At 43.8% G+C, this 14,353-nt stretch overlaps 1 protein-coding gene across 2 annotated transcripts in view; it reads right to left on the bottom strand.

Annotated features, from left to right (window-relative positions):
- LDB1 (LIM domain binding 1) overlaps positions 1-6,779 on the bottom strand; it is a 173,269-nt gene extending 166,490 nt beyond the window's left edge. For both annotated transcript variants that reach the window (XM_077258275.1, XM_077258273.1), the window contains exon 1: positions 6,540-6,779. In XM_077258275.1, coding sequence (XP_077114390.1) covers positions 6,540-6,564 — 25 coding nt within the window. In that variant the 5' untranslated portion in view covers positions 6,565-6,779. The remainder of the gene's footprint in view (positions 1-6,539) is intronic.
- Positions 6,780-14,353: the final 7,574 nt, after the last annotated feature.

Genomic DNA, 14,353 nt, shown 5'->3' on the forward strand with positions numbered 1-14,353 from the left:
CAGTGACGTTAGCGAGACCTCTGGTTAGGAGCTTGTATATAGACATCGCTGTGTAACCTGGATACAGTGACAGGATCGTCTAGTCTCACATGTAAAGCGCCATGGAATAAATGGCGCTAATATAATAAATAATAATATAAATAAAGCTTAAACACTAGAAAAAAGTGTAATAATTTCCCTGAAAACTTTGTATTTCAATTTCTTATCATTTCCAACCCCTCTGCTTGCTGTCAGTGAATGGGAACACCGGGTCCACCATTGCAGAGTATCACATATACAGCGACGCTCCTGACCACGGAATGTGCAGGGAATTGCTCCACATTACTCGTCACCTGGCAGCTGGTGATTTGGAACTTTGTATCAGAGTTATGAGCTCCAGACTTATAACAATTGAATCGTCCAGAACCAAGTGGGCCTTATCTCCCTATGAGAAGGTGTCTGCTGTGCAGGGAGGATCTATCAGGGATCAGGACTAGAAGGATGGATTTGTTATTTTGTGTTTTTTTCAGCGTATGAATATAATCTATGACTGTTTCCATTCCCTGACAGCATCACAGCAAGCAGAGATTCGGCTCCTTATGCTCCATGTGAACGGGCAGAACAAGTCACTACATACAGGACATAGGACGGAGCAAATACTGTAGGACTGACCAATCACATAGCTGCACCCAGAGGCAGACACATCATTGGTGCCGCCCCCCAGGGGCCCGAGAGGTGAGGGGGCCCATTTCCACATCTAAAACAGGTGGAGTTGTGCATTATTATGAGCTATTGGGTTGCAAAGGGCCCATGTATTGTTCTTGCCCTGGGGCCTCTTCTGTTTGTGTCCACCAGTGTTTGCACCAATAACAGAGTATTATGTCAGCCAATCTATAGCCACATTTTTAGGGCCCTATCCCCACACGAACAATAATATAAGAGGCATCTATCTCATCGTTACACATCTTTTTGGAAGTGATCAGCAGATCAAGGCAGGTCCGGATTGAGAAACCCAATTGATCAGATCAGGGAGGAGGCAGTACTTTTTTACTGCAGCGGCCACTACAGGACAAATGTGGTATTACATGGTGGCCAAGTGATAAATGGACAGGTCGGGTCCTCCAAAGCAAGAGCACTTGGCTATATAGAGGATGTCCTGAGTGGGTCATCCTCCTCCATGATATCCATATGTTTCACTAAGGTATATGTAAAGCAGCTGTAATCATGAGACAACCCATATAATGCATAGAGCCACTCTCTTTGGCTTTCAGTATATTCACCGCGTCATGTAATGGTGGAAAAAAAGCAATTTATTTTGTCTCCATCCCATTTTAGATAAGCGGTTACACAAACAATCTCAGCCGGAGGTGGCAGACGACATTTTGGGTGTGAAGTTCACACATAATAATGAATGTTTTCTAGTTTCTCATTAAAAATAACACAATGTAATCTACCGCGTCCTGAGTGTTACTACCATTTCTACCAATTCATTGACTATTCTATCTGGAAAAAAAGCAAGAAAAAAAAGGCCATGATGGGATAAAACATTTATACATAAGACTGGGGTCTCGCTTTTGTAAAAGAAAAATAATAGAAATAGTGTAATACCCCCATTTCACCAGTGGTGGCACTGCTCTGAAAGTGTTTTTTTTTTTTTTGCTAGGTTCCTCCATAGATCACAGCTTACTACTTATGGGTAGAATACTCTTCTATTATACAAAAAGGGATTGGAAAAATTGGACAACCCCTTAAACATTTTGGGCTGTGCTAACCTGTGCTGGGATCAGTAATAGTTACCATTACGTCAAGAATGATTGTTAACACCAATCACTTTTTAAAGTTTAGATATCATATATAAGGAGAAGGATCTGCCTGCATGTCTCTAAGGCTATGTTCACACTGAAAGTTTTTGACCAGGATTTTGAAGCAGATCTGCTCCAAAATCCACACAAGGTTACGTTCCCACTACGGGTATTTGATACTTTTTTTTTTTATGTAGTAGATTTTCTTCAACATTTTTACACCAATTAGCTGAATTGTTATTTTTTTTTTCCATTGCATTTTTTAGTGCATTTTCACCACATTTTATCCAGCTGCAGTTTTTGTCTCTTTGTGATCGGTCATGTTTTAAATAAAACTGCTTTGTTTTACAAACTGCCTGTTCTTTAGCTTTGGTAAAACTTTATTGATAAATTAATGCTTTTTTTTTACTTAAAAAAAGTGAATTTTTTTACCTTCAAAAATTTTATTAAAGTCTATGGGGAAGATCCGCAAACAAAACCCATATTTACCGCAAGAAAAATTGATTGTAAAAATGAAACGCCCCGCAGGTCAGTTAATGCTGTATAAGAAAAAAACACAATGTGCGCACCTTAAGTATTTGTTGTAAAAGTTTCTGCATCCCTTGGAAGGAAAAACGCAGTGTAAAATAGGAGCATATTGCATCATTTTTTCCATTAATTTTTGGTGCAGCTTTTTCCCCATTCATTAGTCTGGGTGAAATCCGCAGCAAAAATGCTTGAAAGAATGGACACCCTGTAGATTTAAGGCTACTTTCACACTAGCGTTAACTGCAATACGTCGCAAATGCGTCGTTTTGCCGAAACTACGCATCCAGCAAAAGTTCTTGCTGGATACGTTTTTTCGTCATAGACTAACATTAGCGACGCATTTGCGACGCATTGCCAAATGGTGCGTCCGTTTTGCGACGCTTTGGCGTGTGGTAGCGGACCGTCGGGAGAAAAAAACGTTACATGTAACGTTTTTTGCTCCCGACGGTCCGCTTTTTCCGACCGCGCATGCGCGGCCGGAACTCCGCCCCCACCTCCCCGCACTTCCCCGCACCTCACAATGGGGCAGCGGATGCGTGGGAAAAATGCATCCGCTGCCCCCGTTGTGCGGCGGAGACCACGCTAGCGTCGGGAACGTCGGCCCGACGCACAGCGACGGGTTGTTCCCGACGCTAGTGTGAAAGTAGCCTAAGTCTGCACCAAACCTGCAAGTCTAAAAAACCAACGTGTGCACGAAACTTCAGGACTCATTCACTTTGTTGGCGTCAGGAAATCCTTCAGGTTTTGTGACCAAAACATGACAAATCTGCAACATGTGCACGGGCCCTTAGGGAAAACCCTCCACTTTGCTGGAACTGCCGTTTTTTTTTTGTTTTTTTTTTTTTTTGGGGGGGAGGTAGCGAAAATATGCAGCGTCAAAATTGCACCAAATACTCCACGTGAGAACTTAGCCTCAGGGTATGTGCACACGTTGCGGATTTCCTTCGGATCCGCAGCGTTTTTTTCCTCGCAGAAACGCTGCAGATCCGCAAGTGATTTACAGTACAATGTAAATCAGTCGAAAAAAAAATGCTGTGCTGATGGTGCGGAAAATTCCACACGGAAAACGCAGCAGATTCAAAAAAGGACCATGTCACTTCTTTTTGCGGATCTGCGGCGTTTCCATAATAGAAATCCACAGGGGTAAAAAAAGCATGAAATCCACACAGAATCCGCAGCAAAGCCGCAAAAAAAAAACCGCACAAAAAACGCAGATTCTGACCTGCGTTTTCTGCCAAGAACTGCAAAATCCGTACAGAAAATTCCACAACCAAATCCGCAACGAGTGCACATAGCCTTAAAGAGTATTTGGAGTGGATTTCATGTGAATTTTGGAGTGGATCTGTTTAAAAAAAAAAAAAAACACTTGCGCATTCTCTTTAGGCTTGAAAACTTAGCCCATAAAAAAAACCTTAAGAAATTGCACTTTAACTAATTCCCAAGTACCGTGCCATTCTTCAAATCATTTTCTAACAACTTGGAGGACATCGGACCCCAATGTAGCGGACCTGTACAGCAGCCTGAATTCTGTGCGTATGATAGGGATTGTGTCCTAGTGAGAAGAAGATTCACAGAATACAGGCTGCTAGGCTCCTGCACCTGCAACCTCGACAGCTCATTAAAAGAATCACATTTACATATAAAAAAGAGGGAATCTGATAAAGTACGATATTAGGAAATTACTCGCAGTGCTAACCCTAATATAGCTTTTCCTTAAAGGAGTTCTCCATGGTGGCAGGTTTTCCATCTGGCGATCAGCAGTAATCTGTGAGGTTACAACCAAATAGCAGGTGTTCTATTTCCCTGCAGCGCCCCTACAGGAGAAATCCGGTATTACAGAGTTTTTATTGACACGTTGGGTCTAGTGATGAGGGAGTATACATGTGGGGGTTGCCTGATTGCTAGGGAATCCCCACATGTACTCAGGCTGGCTAGTAGCTGTAAACATGCAGCTGCAGCGATGAAAACTAAATCTCCGAACACTAACAAATACTCGGAGATCACCCGAGTGTGCTCAGGAAAACCCGAGCAACGAGTACACTCGCTCATCACTAGTTGGGTCCTTTAGAGCAAGAGACGCCCCTTATAGCAGCTTTCTGCTCTGGCTAAAAAATGATAGACCTCTATTGTAATAATTAAATAATTAAAAATTCTAGACAACCCCTTCAAACTTATAGCCCTCCAGCAATTGAATTAAATAATAGTGGCACGTAAAAAAAAAACAAAAAAAACATTGAGGCTGCAAATGATTGGAAACGGAGCAAAGAAGTAATTTATTATCAATTTTCTGAAATGGGGATGTGGTGACAGTTCCTGTGTTATAAAGCTTTAGTTGTGAAATCCCAAACTGCAAAATGTGTAACTTTTTGTATTCTTTTCTGCTGTTGCCTATGTGAGTTCATTGCTGGGGCCATCATTAAAGGGGTTCTCCAGACATAAAAGGTATTGATGTCCTATCTTTAGGATAGGTCTTCAAATGCATATCAATGGGGGTCCGAAACCCGGCACAAATCTGATCGGCTGCTAGCCTCTATGTCTAATGTTTACATCCGGCCACCACCGGAGCTAACAACAGCTTATTGGTGGGGGTTTCAGGTATTGGACCCTCATCAATCTGGTATTGATCTGTCCTGAGGATAGCTTATTCCTATCATATGCCCAGTGAGCCCCTTTCAGTATATGGTTGTTGCACAAAATATTTCTTATCCACAATGATATTCTACCAAATATGCTCCAGATACTCGTAAGCCATTTTGCACCAGTTTCCACCGAAACAATATGTAGTAAGTAAGTCGCATGGATCCAAAAATCGACCTTCGTCCCTACAGAAACAAATGCGCTTTAGACCAAAACATCAACCTAGAACTGTGGGAAATCTACTGATATGATTGAGCCAGACATAACCATGAAGGTTCCTGCCCCAGATCTATTTCTCTCAACAGAACATTGTGCAAAGTCTTCCCCAGCCGATTGTGGTATCATCATGTGAGACCACAACATCAGTCACAGGTTGCTTCACTCTGATCTAGAGAAACAGGGGTCAGATCCACCAAAAAAGAATCCATCGCCAGGAAGTTACATTTTGTTTACATAAATAGTATCAATCTTTTTTTTTTTTTGCTTCTTGCAATGATACTTTCTGCACCACCCTATAAATGGTGATACAATGTATCCATCTGATCTCCAAAACAAACACAGAGTAACGTTGTTGCTATAGAGTTAAGTCTTAAAGGGAGCAGGGGATTGTATTGAGAAAGACAAGAGTTCCCTATTTAAACCCCCATTCGGCAGCCACAGCATTAAATGTCTCGCTAATGTTTTCTTGCCTTTCCTTAAGACATTGCTAATGAGTCCCTGCAGATATGAGCGCAGTGCACGCACCACTACGGAAAGGTGTCCTTGCTAAACACAGCAAGAAATATGTATACACAAAATGTGCACCAGTCTGCAGTAACTCCACTGCTTTTATACAGATCCAGGCAGCCTTAAAGTGAAGCTCTACAATCCTCCTGCAATAACAGCAGCCTTAGAATAATCCCTATAGGATCACCCTTTTAGGGTTTCGCCACTAAGGTGATCAACAGGCGACTCAGAGGTGCCATGCCTCTCCAGCATTTTAGGAGTTAACTTAGAATAGCAGAAAAAGGAAACGCACAATCATGTCATTCAAACTAGGTCCAAAATGGGTCTTTCACTGGCTGGCAATAACCTTTAGTAACCCTCGGGGGGGGCACAGGATTTTAGGGAGGTGGGGAAAGGAAGGGGAATGGGGGGGGGGGGGGTGCATAATGGATTTTAAGGGTAAGTGCCCAGAAAGGCAAAAACAAGCCGCACTCATCAACGGAGACTATAATCATCCCTATGACAGTATCTGTCCAAGTCATTCAATTAGCAATTGTCAGAAATGAGCCTATTGCAATGACCCCATGACCTAAGGTCAAAAGTCCAGACTCACTTCTGATTGGCTGACATTTAGGAACTCTGGGAATTTTTTTTTTCTGTCACCCCCCCTCCCCTCTCCTCCCCCAACCAGGTAAAAAAAAAAAAAAAACAAGCAGGTACTTTTGCAAATTCAATGGACTCCATGGCATGAAAACACAAAGGCCCCGACTCCTGCAGCAAAGCCCACACATCTTGACTTAATTGATTGCAAGTTAATTAGCCCAAAAATAATAAAAAAAAAGACATAAGAAGGAAAAAAAAAAAAAGAAAGAAATGAGGGGCACTTACCAGGACATGCGCAACCCACTGACATCTTCACATGCCTGGTGTGGAGACGAGCAGGTACTGGTTGCCCTCAGCTAAGGCTCCTGGCATAAAATGCCCTTGTGAGATCTCAAAGAACAAAACAAGCCCCCCTAAAAGGCAGAAATTGGGCCTCAGAGGGAGCAGGCAGGAGGAATTTTATTCTGTCTCTGTATGTGTGCTTGTGTGTGTCTCCCTCTCCCTTTCCCTCTCTCTCTCTCTCTCTCTGCTGGCAGTACTGTGGTTTATTAATATGCTAATTGCAATGCTAGTGGGAGGAGAGAGAGCTTGTCAAAGTGACCTGAGTGAAAGAGAGAGGGAGAGAGAAGCAAGAGAGAGAGTGCAAGAGAGAGAGGAAGATAGAATGGGTGCAATGAATAACAAGCATGTGACGCACACCCACACACTGTACATATAGAGAGAGATATACATATATGGTAATATAGGGGGTCGGGGGTCTGCAGCCACAAGCGGATTGCACCCTTGATAAGTAAGACATGTTTGATCGGAGAGGACGACAGACAGACGGGGAGAAGTGGTTGTAGGTGTCCTACGCCGACACAAGGCATACTGCATCACAGAGCGTTTTCCTCACTTCCATACTGTGCTCTAACGCAGGCTGACAGACACAGACAAGCAACAGCAAAGACGAGGTGGAAAAAAAAAAAAGCAAAAGGAGAGGAAGCGCTACAAAAAAAAAAGAGCAATACGCCAGACCGATAGGGAAAGGATCCACACTCGATGGAGATATCTGTATTTTTGTAACAAGACAAGAAAATGAATGCAGTGTTTGGGCGGCATCCAAGCAGCTCTGGTGGCATGTAGACTTAGCGGCATTGCCCATCACTAATGTACGCGCACATTAAAAGATTATAAGCGGCACTTGGCAGGCCAAAGAGGGCCGAAGGTGCTATATGCCAAAAAAAAAAAAGTCCACCGAAAGAACACTTAGGGAGGATCGACGTCAACTCATCGTTGTGAGACGGATGATTGACGTCTTATAATGTCGTCATCGGGGGAGAGGGGGTGACCAGAATTATTTAGTACAGTTGGAAAGGTTGTCCGGTGGTCTGCTGCAAAGTCACTGCCGCTTGGAGTGAAAGATAGATATCTCACTTGCCGACAGCGTAAGATAACAATTTAGGATTCTCGAAAAGATAATTTATGATATCACTCAGCGGAGGTGACGGCAAATGAAGAAGACACTGAGTGAGACAAGGGAGAATAATCGGTAAATATCTTCAGATTTAATGAATCTAGGTCATGATCTTTATTTAGGAATGGTGTCGACTTCCCCCAGTGGCACTTCTAAGTTGATCATTAGTCGTTCGCCCAAAGGCCACTTTGATACCTCCGCCATAGACATGTACACTTGACCACACGTTCATGTTTCTCTGAAATGTTCATGTTTATAGACTGATCCCGCAGAAGTTAGTGGGTTTCGACAACTCCTATCTCAAGCGTTTGGTTTGGAATCAATGATTCTTTCCTACAAAATTGAACATTTGGCATGGAGCGAAGTTAGCATGCTTCCATACATATCTGATTGTCAGCTGATCCCTCTGAAATTGACAAATTTGGTAAACTTTACCCCCTTCACAAACCAGGCACCAACACAAGTTGAAGTTGTCAAGGCAGACACAGACCGGCCATCCATGATATTTACGTGTAGTCACCAAATAGCAAAATGATTGGGCATGAATTAAGTCAACATCTTTCTTTCCCCAGACCTCTGCCATCAAAGAGACTCAGGACACCCCTTTACACATAAGATGGTTCTACTGACATCTCAGTTTTAGTCAACGTTGATCTAATGTGTATGGCCACCTTTGTCCATACAGACATTTGTTTGCAGATCTAGTTGCTTCTGATGGGATCCACCAACAATCTGACAAATCTTGATAATTTCAACAGAATCCATTGATCCACAGTCCTGAGTGTATGAGGACTGTCGCCTCATGTCTTGAACCAAAGATAAAGAAGAACTGAAGCTTAAAGCTGCCCATTAGATGACCATTAGAAAGATCGTTTGGCCAACAGTCATCTTAGCCAAGTCCCTTGAACGTAGGGGCGATCGTTCGGCCAAGCTCTCCAGTGTTCTCTATTAGAAAGCCACTGACTAATGTATTAGCCGGCACTTTGTCTCCAGCAGAACAATGGTCTGCTATTGGACGTGCCTGATCCACCTCTCTCCCGAGCATCAGTAGACCGCCACACTCACACACATTAGACCGTTGGCCAAATCTGTCGATATCGGCACCCTTCTAATGTGTATGGCCAGCTTAACTTGTCCGATTCTTTGTTATACTGGGACAGAAGTGCCTGCCAGACCTGTTACATAAATCAATGTTTCAATTAAATTCCCTTGTTTCTTCTTCCCTATAACTGGTGAATACATTTCATGATCAGCTTTGTTTATGACATCAGTTGCCAAAAGAAGAGCATCACAGAAACGAAGTAGACGACTGGAGACCGGCCAAATGAGGTGGATCCGCACACCCCAGCCATGTAGCATTCTGGGATATTATCTACCAATTGCTCCAATGTTTTGATCACTCAGCATTGTTCATAAACTTTATTTTGCGTCTCAACAAACTGTGATAGTAGTCCTACTGCCCAAAAGGGGCAAAGAACTCAAAATGTACAACTATATTCATGGGTGAAAAAATCACAATCTGTAGTTTTTATTTTTTAATTTTTAACATTTTAAGGGAAAAATCATGAAAGAATTTTAGAACGTTTTCAATCTAAATGATCATCATGAAAATTGGAAACCAATACCCAGACAATGTAGGTAACCTTCTCTTGGAGATAAGATGCTGGCCGATATGTCAGCCCGTGGATTTTTCATAGAGAACTCTAGAGTGCTTGGCCAAAGGAGAGCACTTGTCTATGAGAGAGATGGCGGAGATGGCAGCATTGTTTAACCGACAGTCTTCTAATGTGTATGGCTGGCTTCAAGGTGTCCATAGATGGGATCTGATAAATATCTGAACCCCCCCACCTCCAATACACAGAAGACAGCTGTTAGCCAAGCAATCATCTGGAAGATCGTTTGGCGGATAATTATTTCTCGTAAATCTTCCATGCAGAGAATCGGTCAAGCGCTCCTGTGTTCTTCATGAGATCCACTGGTAGACTCCTCCAACTAAAGCTTGTCTTCCCGAAAACCAAAATGATCAGCCATCGGAAGTCAGATGTTTCTTTTTTCCAACATCATCTGCCCCATAGACATTAAACTATCGTCTGATCCTGCAGATTTTGCCTGATGTTAGTTTAATGTGAATAAGGTCTACGGAGGCCTGACAGATAGGACTGTAAGGCCGGGGTCACACTTGCGAGTTCAATGTGAGAAACTCGCGTGAGTCTGTAACATCAAGTCCCGGCACTGCCGCTGGCACTCGGGACCGGAGTGTTCAGCTGCATAGAAATACATGCAGCCGCAAACTCCAGTCCCGAGTGCCGGCGGCAGTGCCGGGACTTGATGCGAGAGAGTTGCGCGAGTTTTGAACTCGCAAGTGTGACCCCGGCCTAACAGTGGCTGTCAATCAGGAAAAATAACATTTTTATTGTTCAGGAGATAAGCGGTACCCCACAGGGCTTTTCACACAGAGTTTTTGCCCACATTTCTTGGATCCGTCGGGGCTTGCATCCGAACCCCCCTCAGAATGAGATTCAGGTGTACGCAGTCTACTACTTCTGGGTGTCCGCTTACATATATCCCCGAAAATGATGCATGACAGAGCATAGAAAGACTTTGTCGGAACCATTATAATCTATGGCCTCTGCGGTGCATACATCCAAATCCCGTTTTGTGGAGGTTCCGGGCGTAATCTCCGATGGGACCAACGAACGTGTCAAGGGGCCCTCACTGCTAAAAAAGCAATGCCTGGCTCTCAAATTAGAGAGATATGGGGTGAATAGTCATTGGGTCAGGAGCTATTGGGTGTGTATGGATATCCCTATTTCATGTACAGGGCAGGGATCCACTTCTCTGATATCCTACAGATATTTAATGGAATTATCACTTTTGGGGTTGCCATGTTAAAGCCTCCTCCTTTTCCCTGATCTGTGCTCTCGTCAGGTTACACATCTGTCACCAACGACTTTCTAAGTATATCAATGACTGCAATGGCCTTCTGAAGTCTCGAGTGTATGAACAGAGGAATAACTTAAAGCTCTGGGGCCCCAATACGTCATCCACAACATCCCCTCCCCCGCACCTACCAGGTGCCATTTATATCTAGTGCCTTCTTATGTAGCAGGACGACCTTTGGGGCCCTCATGCCCCTGGTCCTGGGTTCAACCGCTACCCCTGCACCCACTATTGCTATTTTTTTTTTCTAAGATCAACTTAACTGACTTCTCTATTGCCAAAAAAAAAAAAAAAAAATGAAAAAATACTTTGATTCTGACTCAGTGAACTGCCCAGTTCCTAAACTCTTGAAACCTGATTCCTTTGTGGCTACATATTTCAGCAGATCTGGCTACAGGATTGGATCTGCATGTCGAGCTGCTGAGAACATTACATTCCTGCACAAACTGCATAAAGATGGACTTGTGTGTGTGTGCAAGGACAGAGGAAAAAAAATTAAAAAAATAATCCAGGCTGGACTGATAACTCTGAACATCTGCACTGGGCCGCCTGGGCTTTGTGTTACTTAGTCAGCCACCTCGGTAAATCCCTAAAGGCACCCTCTGCCTCACTATCTCATAGGGAAAAGGCAGGGCTAATCATTGTGCGACTCCCCCGCCGCCTCGCCAGCTTGGAGGTGAGGTTTCTGCTGGAGACCAATGAGATATTCCAGGAGACATCTCCCCTCCTTCTTCCTCATGAGAGCAATTATAGAAACAAGAAAAAAAAAGAAAAAACGAATCTGTCAATGTGTCGCATTTGCTTTTTTGTTTGTCATCCATGGCATTAAAACATTGTGTACCAAATGCCTGAGACAATGGCCACAATTAGTCATCAGGACGCCGTCGATGGTCCATGAGCGTAGGTCTGCACGCCGCGTCCTTAGCCATTATTACTATATTTTAAAGTCTGATCTTGACCCCTTTAGTAGCGGTGCAGACTGCGTAGAAATCTCCTACCGCCTCGTATCCGGCAGATTGAGAGAATTAGAGCAAAACTGTGTCCAGTGACCTGTTTTAACTGGCACAAAGCACGAATAGATCTGATAGGGAGAAGCAGCGAAAGGACAGAGCGGAGAGAAACTTCCTGACTGCAGAAGACGAGGGCTCTTGTCATTCTTATAACTGTGATTAGAAATGGGGATAAGAAGGCGCGGAGCGGGCATCAGAGGAGGCACACGACACGAGAAGTGATGCCGCAGAAGGCATTAATCATCATGGGTCCATAAACAGGTGCCTCCATACTGCCCATCCGGGGTGTCCGTCGCCTACAGATCTTTCCTTGACATATCCCGACATTTCCTTGACATATTATATATACCGTTAAAAAACTATTTTTGTTGTCACTCTGTCACGTGATGTGTCCACTTCAGCGTGACAATGTATCAAATCTGTATCATCAATCATTTCTTTCTTACCTTTCCTCTTGACTCTAGATATCCCGAGATGATTATCTTAAAAAAAAAACGTTTTGTGCTACTCTGTTGGGCGATGTTTACACTTTCTGTGTCACTGTTAAAATGTATCAGATATGTATTGTGTGAAATTGGAATTCTGAGCAAAATACGCGGACAGATAAGGCTGCACACATCTGTATAACAGCTGGAGGAGCGAGCTACGTACATGCGTGTCCTTTCTTACCTTTCCTCTTAACTCCAGGTATCTCAAGACTCGTAGCTTTAAAAATATAATTTTTTTTGCTACTCTGTCGGGCGATGTTTACACTTTGTGAGTCAGTGTGAGAATGTATCAAATATGTATTGGGAGAAATTGGAAATATGAGCAAAATATGTGGAAAGATAAGGGTGGACACATATGCATATGGAAGGCAATGTTACGTACAAATGTGTCCTTACACACCCAGTAACCCACATTGTATTCTGGTCCCATGAACAATGATCCAACCTCTGCCAATGAGACTTCCCAGCAAACATTAATACATCACCTACTGTCCCAACTTTGAGCAACCCCTAATATACAAGCAGGGGTGTTCGTATCATTAGTCTAACTTGTGCAGCTGCAAAGGGGCCCAAGATGTAAGGGGGCCCAATTCTACCTCCAAAGCAGGTGAAATTGTGTGTTAGCATACATTCACACTAGCTTATAAAATTTGTTCAAAATACTGTGAAGACGGGGGTTCAGTGGGTACTCTCACCCACTAGCTGAAACCACATGGACCAGGGCACATTCCACCGAATGCCCATTCTATTTTTACTGTGGGTGTAATACTACTCAGACAGCACAGGGTAATGGTCTGACAGTGTGGCAATACTTTATTGAACCACAATACAGGCAAATAATACATTGAATAGTGCCAGCAAAATACCTAAGATGGTGCACATTACAGAATGTCACCCTTCCGCTGACTCACCGGGATAAGAGCAGCTGTGACTTCAGAGCTTTCAGAGCTGACAACCCCACCTGTGGCATGTACACAGAGAGGAGGTAATAACAATCGTAGGAAGATGACAGTCCATTGAGGTACAAGGCCAGGTGACCGGAGGGTCAGATCCTGGCTTCTCAGAACATCTCCATGGAGCCATTCCTGGCTTTCCCAAATGTATGAATGGGGCTCAGGTGACCAGTGGGTCCAAATCCTGACTACCCAAATGTATCCATGGTTTAGTGATGGTCAATGGAGTAGATCTGTATTCTTTCAGCCGGGGCCGTGGTCCTCTAGCAGGCATCCTGTAGAATGTCAAATCTGTGTCCCTAGTGATGTAGACATGATCTGGCAGCTATCTTGTAGAGTGTTCCCAGCTGTGGTTTTGTAAAGAGTCTCTGGTTCTTTGGATCTCTTGGCTCTCTGGATGTTTGGCTGTATACACTCACTGGCCACTTTATTAGGTACACCATGCTAGTAACGGGTTGGACCCCTTTTGCCTTCAGAACTGCCTCAATTCTTCGTGGCATAGATTCAACAAGGTGCTGGAAGCATTCCTCAGAGATTTTGGTCCATATTGTCATGATGGCATCACACAGTTGCCGCAGATTTGTCGGCTGCACATCCCTGATGCGAATCTCCCGTTCCACCACATCCCAAAGATTTCATGTTGTTTACGCCAAATTCTGACCCTACCATCCGAATGTCGCAGCAGAAATCGAGACTCATCAGACCAAGCAACGTTTTTCCAATCTTCTACTGTCCAATTTCGATGAGCTTGTGCAAATTGTAGCCTCAGTTTCCTGTTCTTAGCTGAAAGGAGTGGTACCCGGTGTGGTCTTCTGCTGCTGTAGCCCATCTGCCTCAAAGTTCGACGCACTGTGCGTTCAGAGATGCTCTTAGGCCTACCTTGGTTGTAACGGGTGGCGATTTGAGTCACTGTTGCCTTTCTATCAGCTCGAACCAGTCTGCCCATTCTCCTCTGACCTCTGGCATCAACAAGGCATTTCCGCCCACAGAACTGCCGCTCACTGGATTTTTTTTCTTTTTCGGACCATTCTCTGTAAACCCTAGAGATGGTTGTGCGTGAAAATCCCAGTAGATCAGCAGTTTCTGAAATACTCAGACCAGCCCTTCTGGCACCAACAACCATGCCACGTTCAAAGGCACTCAAATCACCTTTCTTCCCCATACTGATGCTCGGTTTGAACTGCAGGAGATTGTCTTGACCATGTCTACATGCCTAAATGCACTGAGTTGCCGCCATGTGATTGGCTGATTA

Source organism: Ranitomeya variabilis, chromosome 4 (genome assembly GCF_051348905.1).
Source record: "Ranitomeya variabilis isolate aRanVar5 chromosome 4, aRanVar5.hap1, whole genome shotgun sequence".
NCBI classification, from domain to species: domain Eukaryota; kingdom Metazoa; phylum Chordata; class Amphibia; order Anura; family Dendrobatidae; genus Ranitomeya; species Ranitomeya variabilis.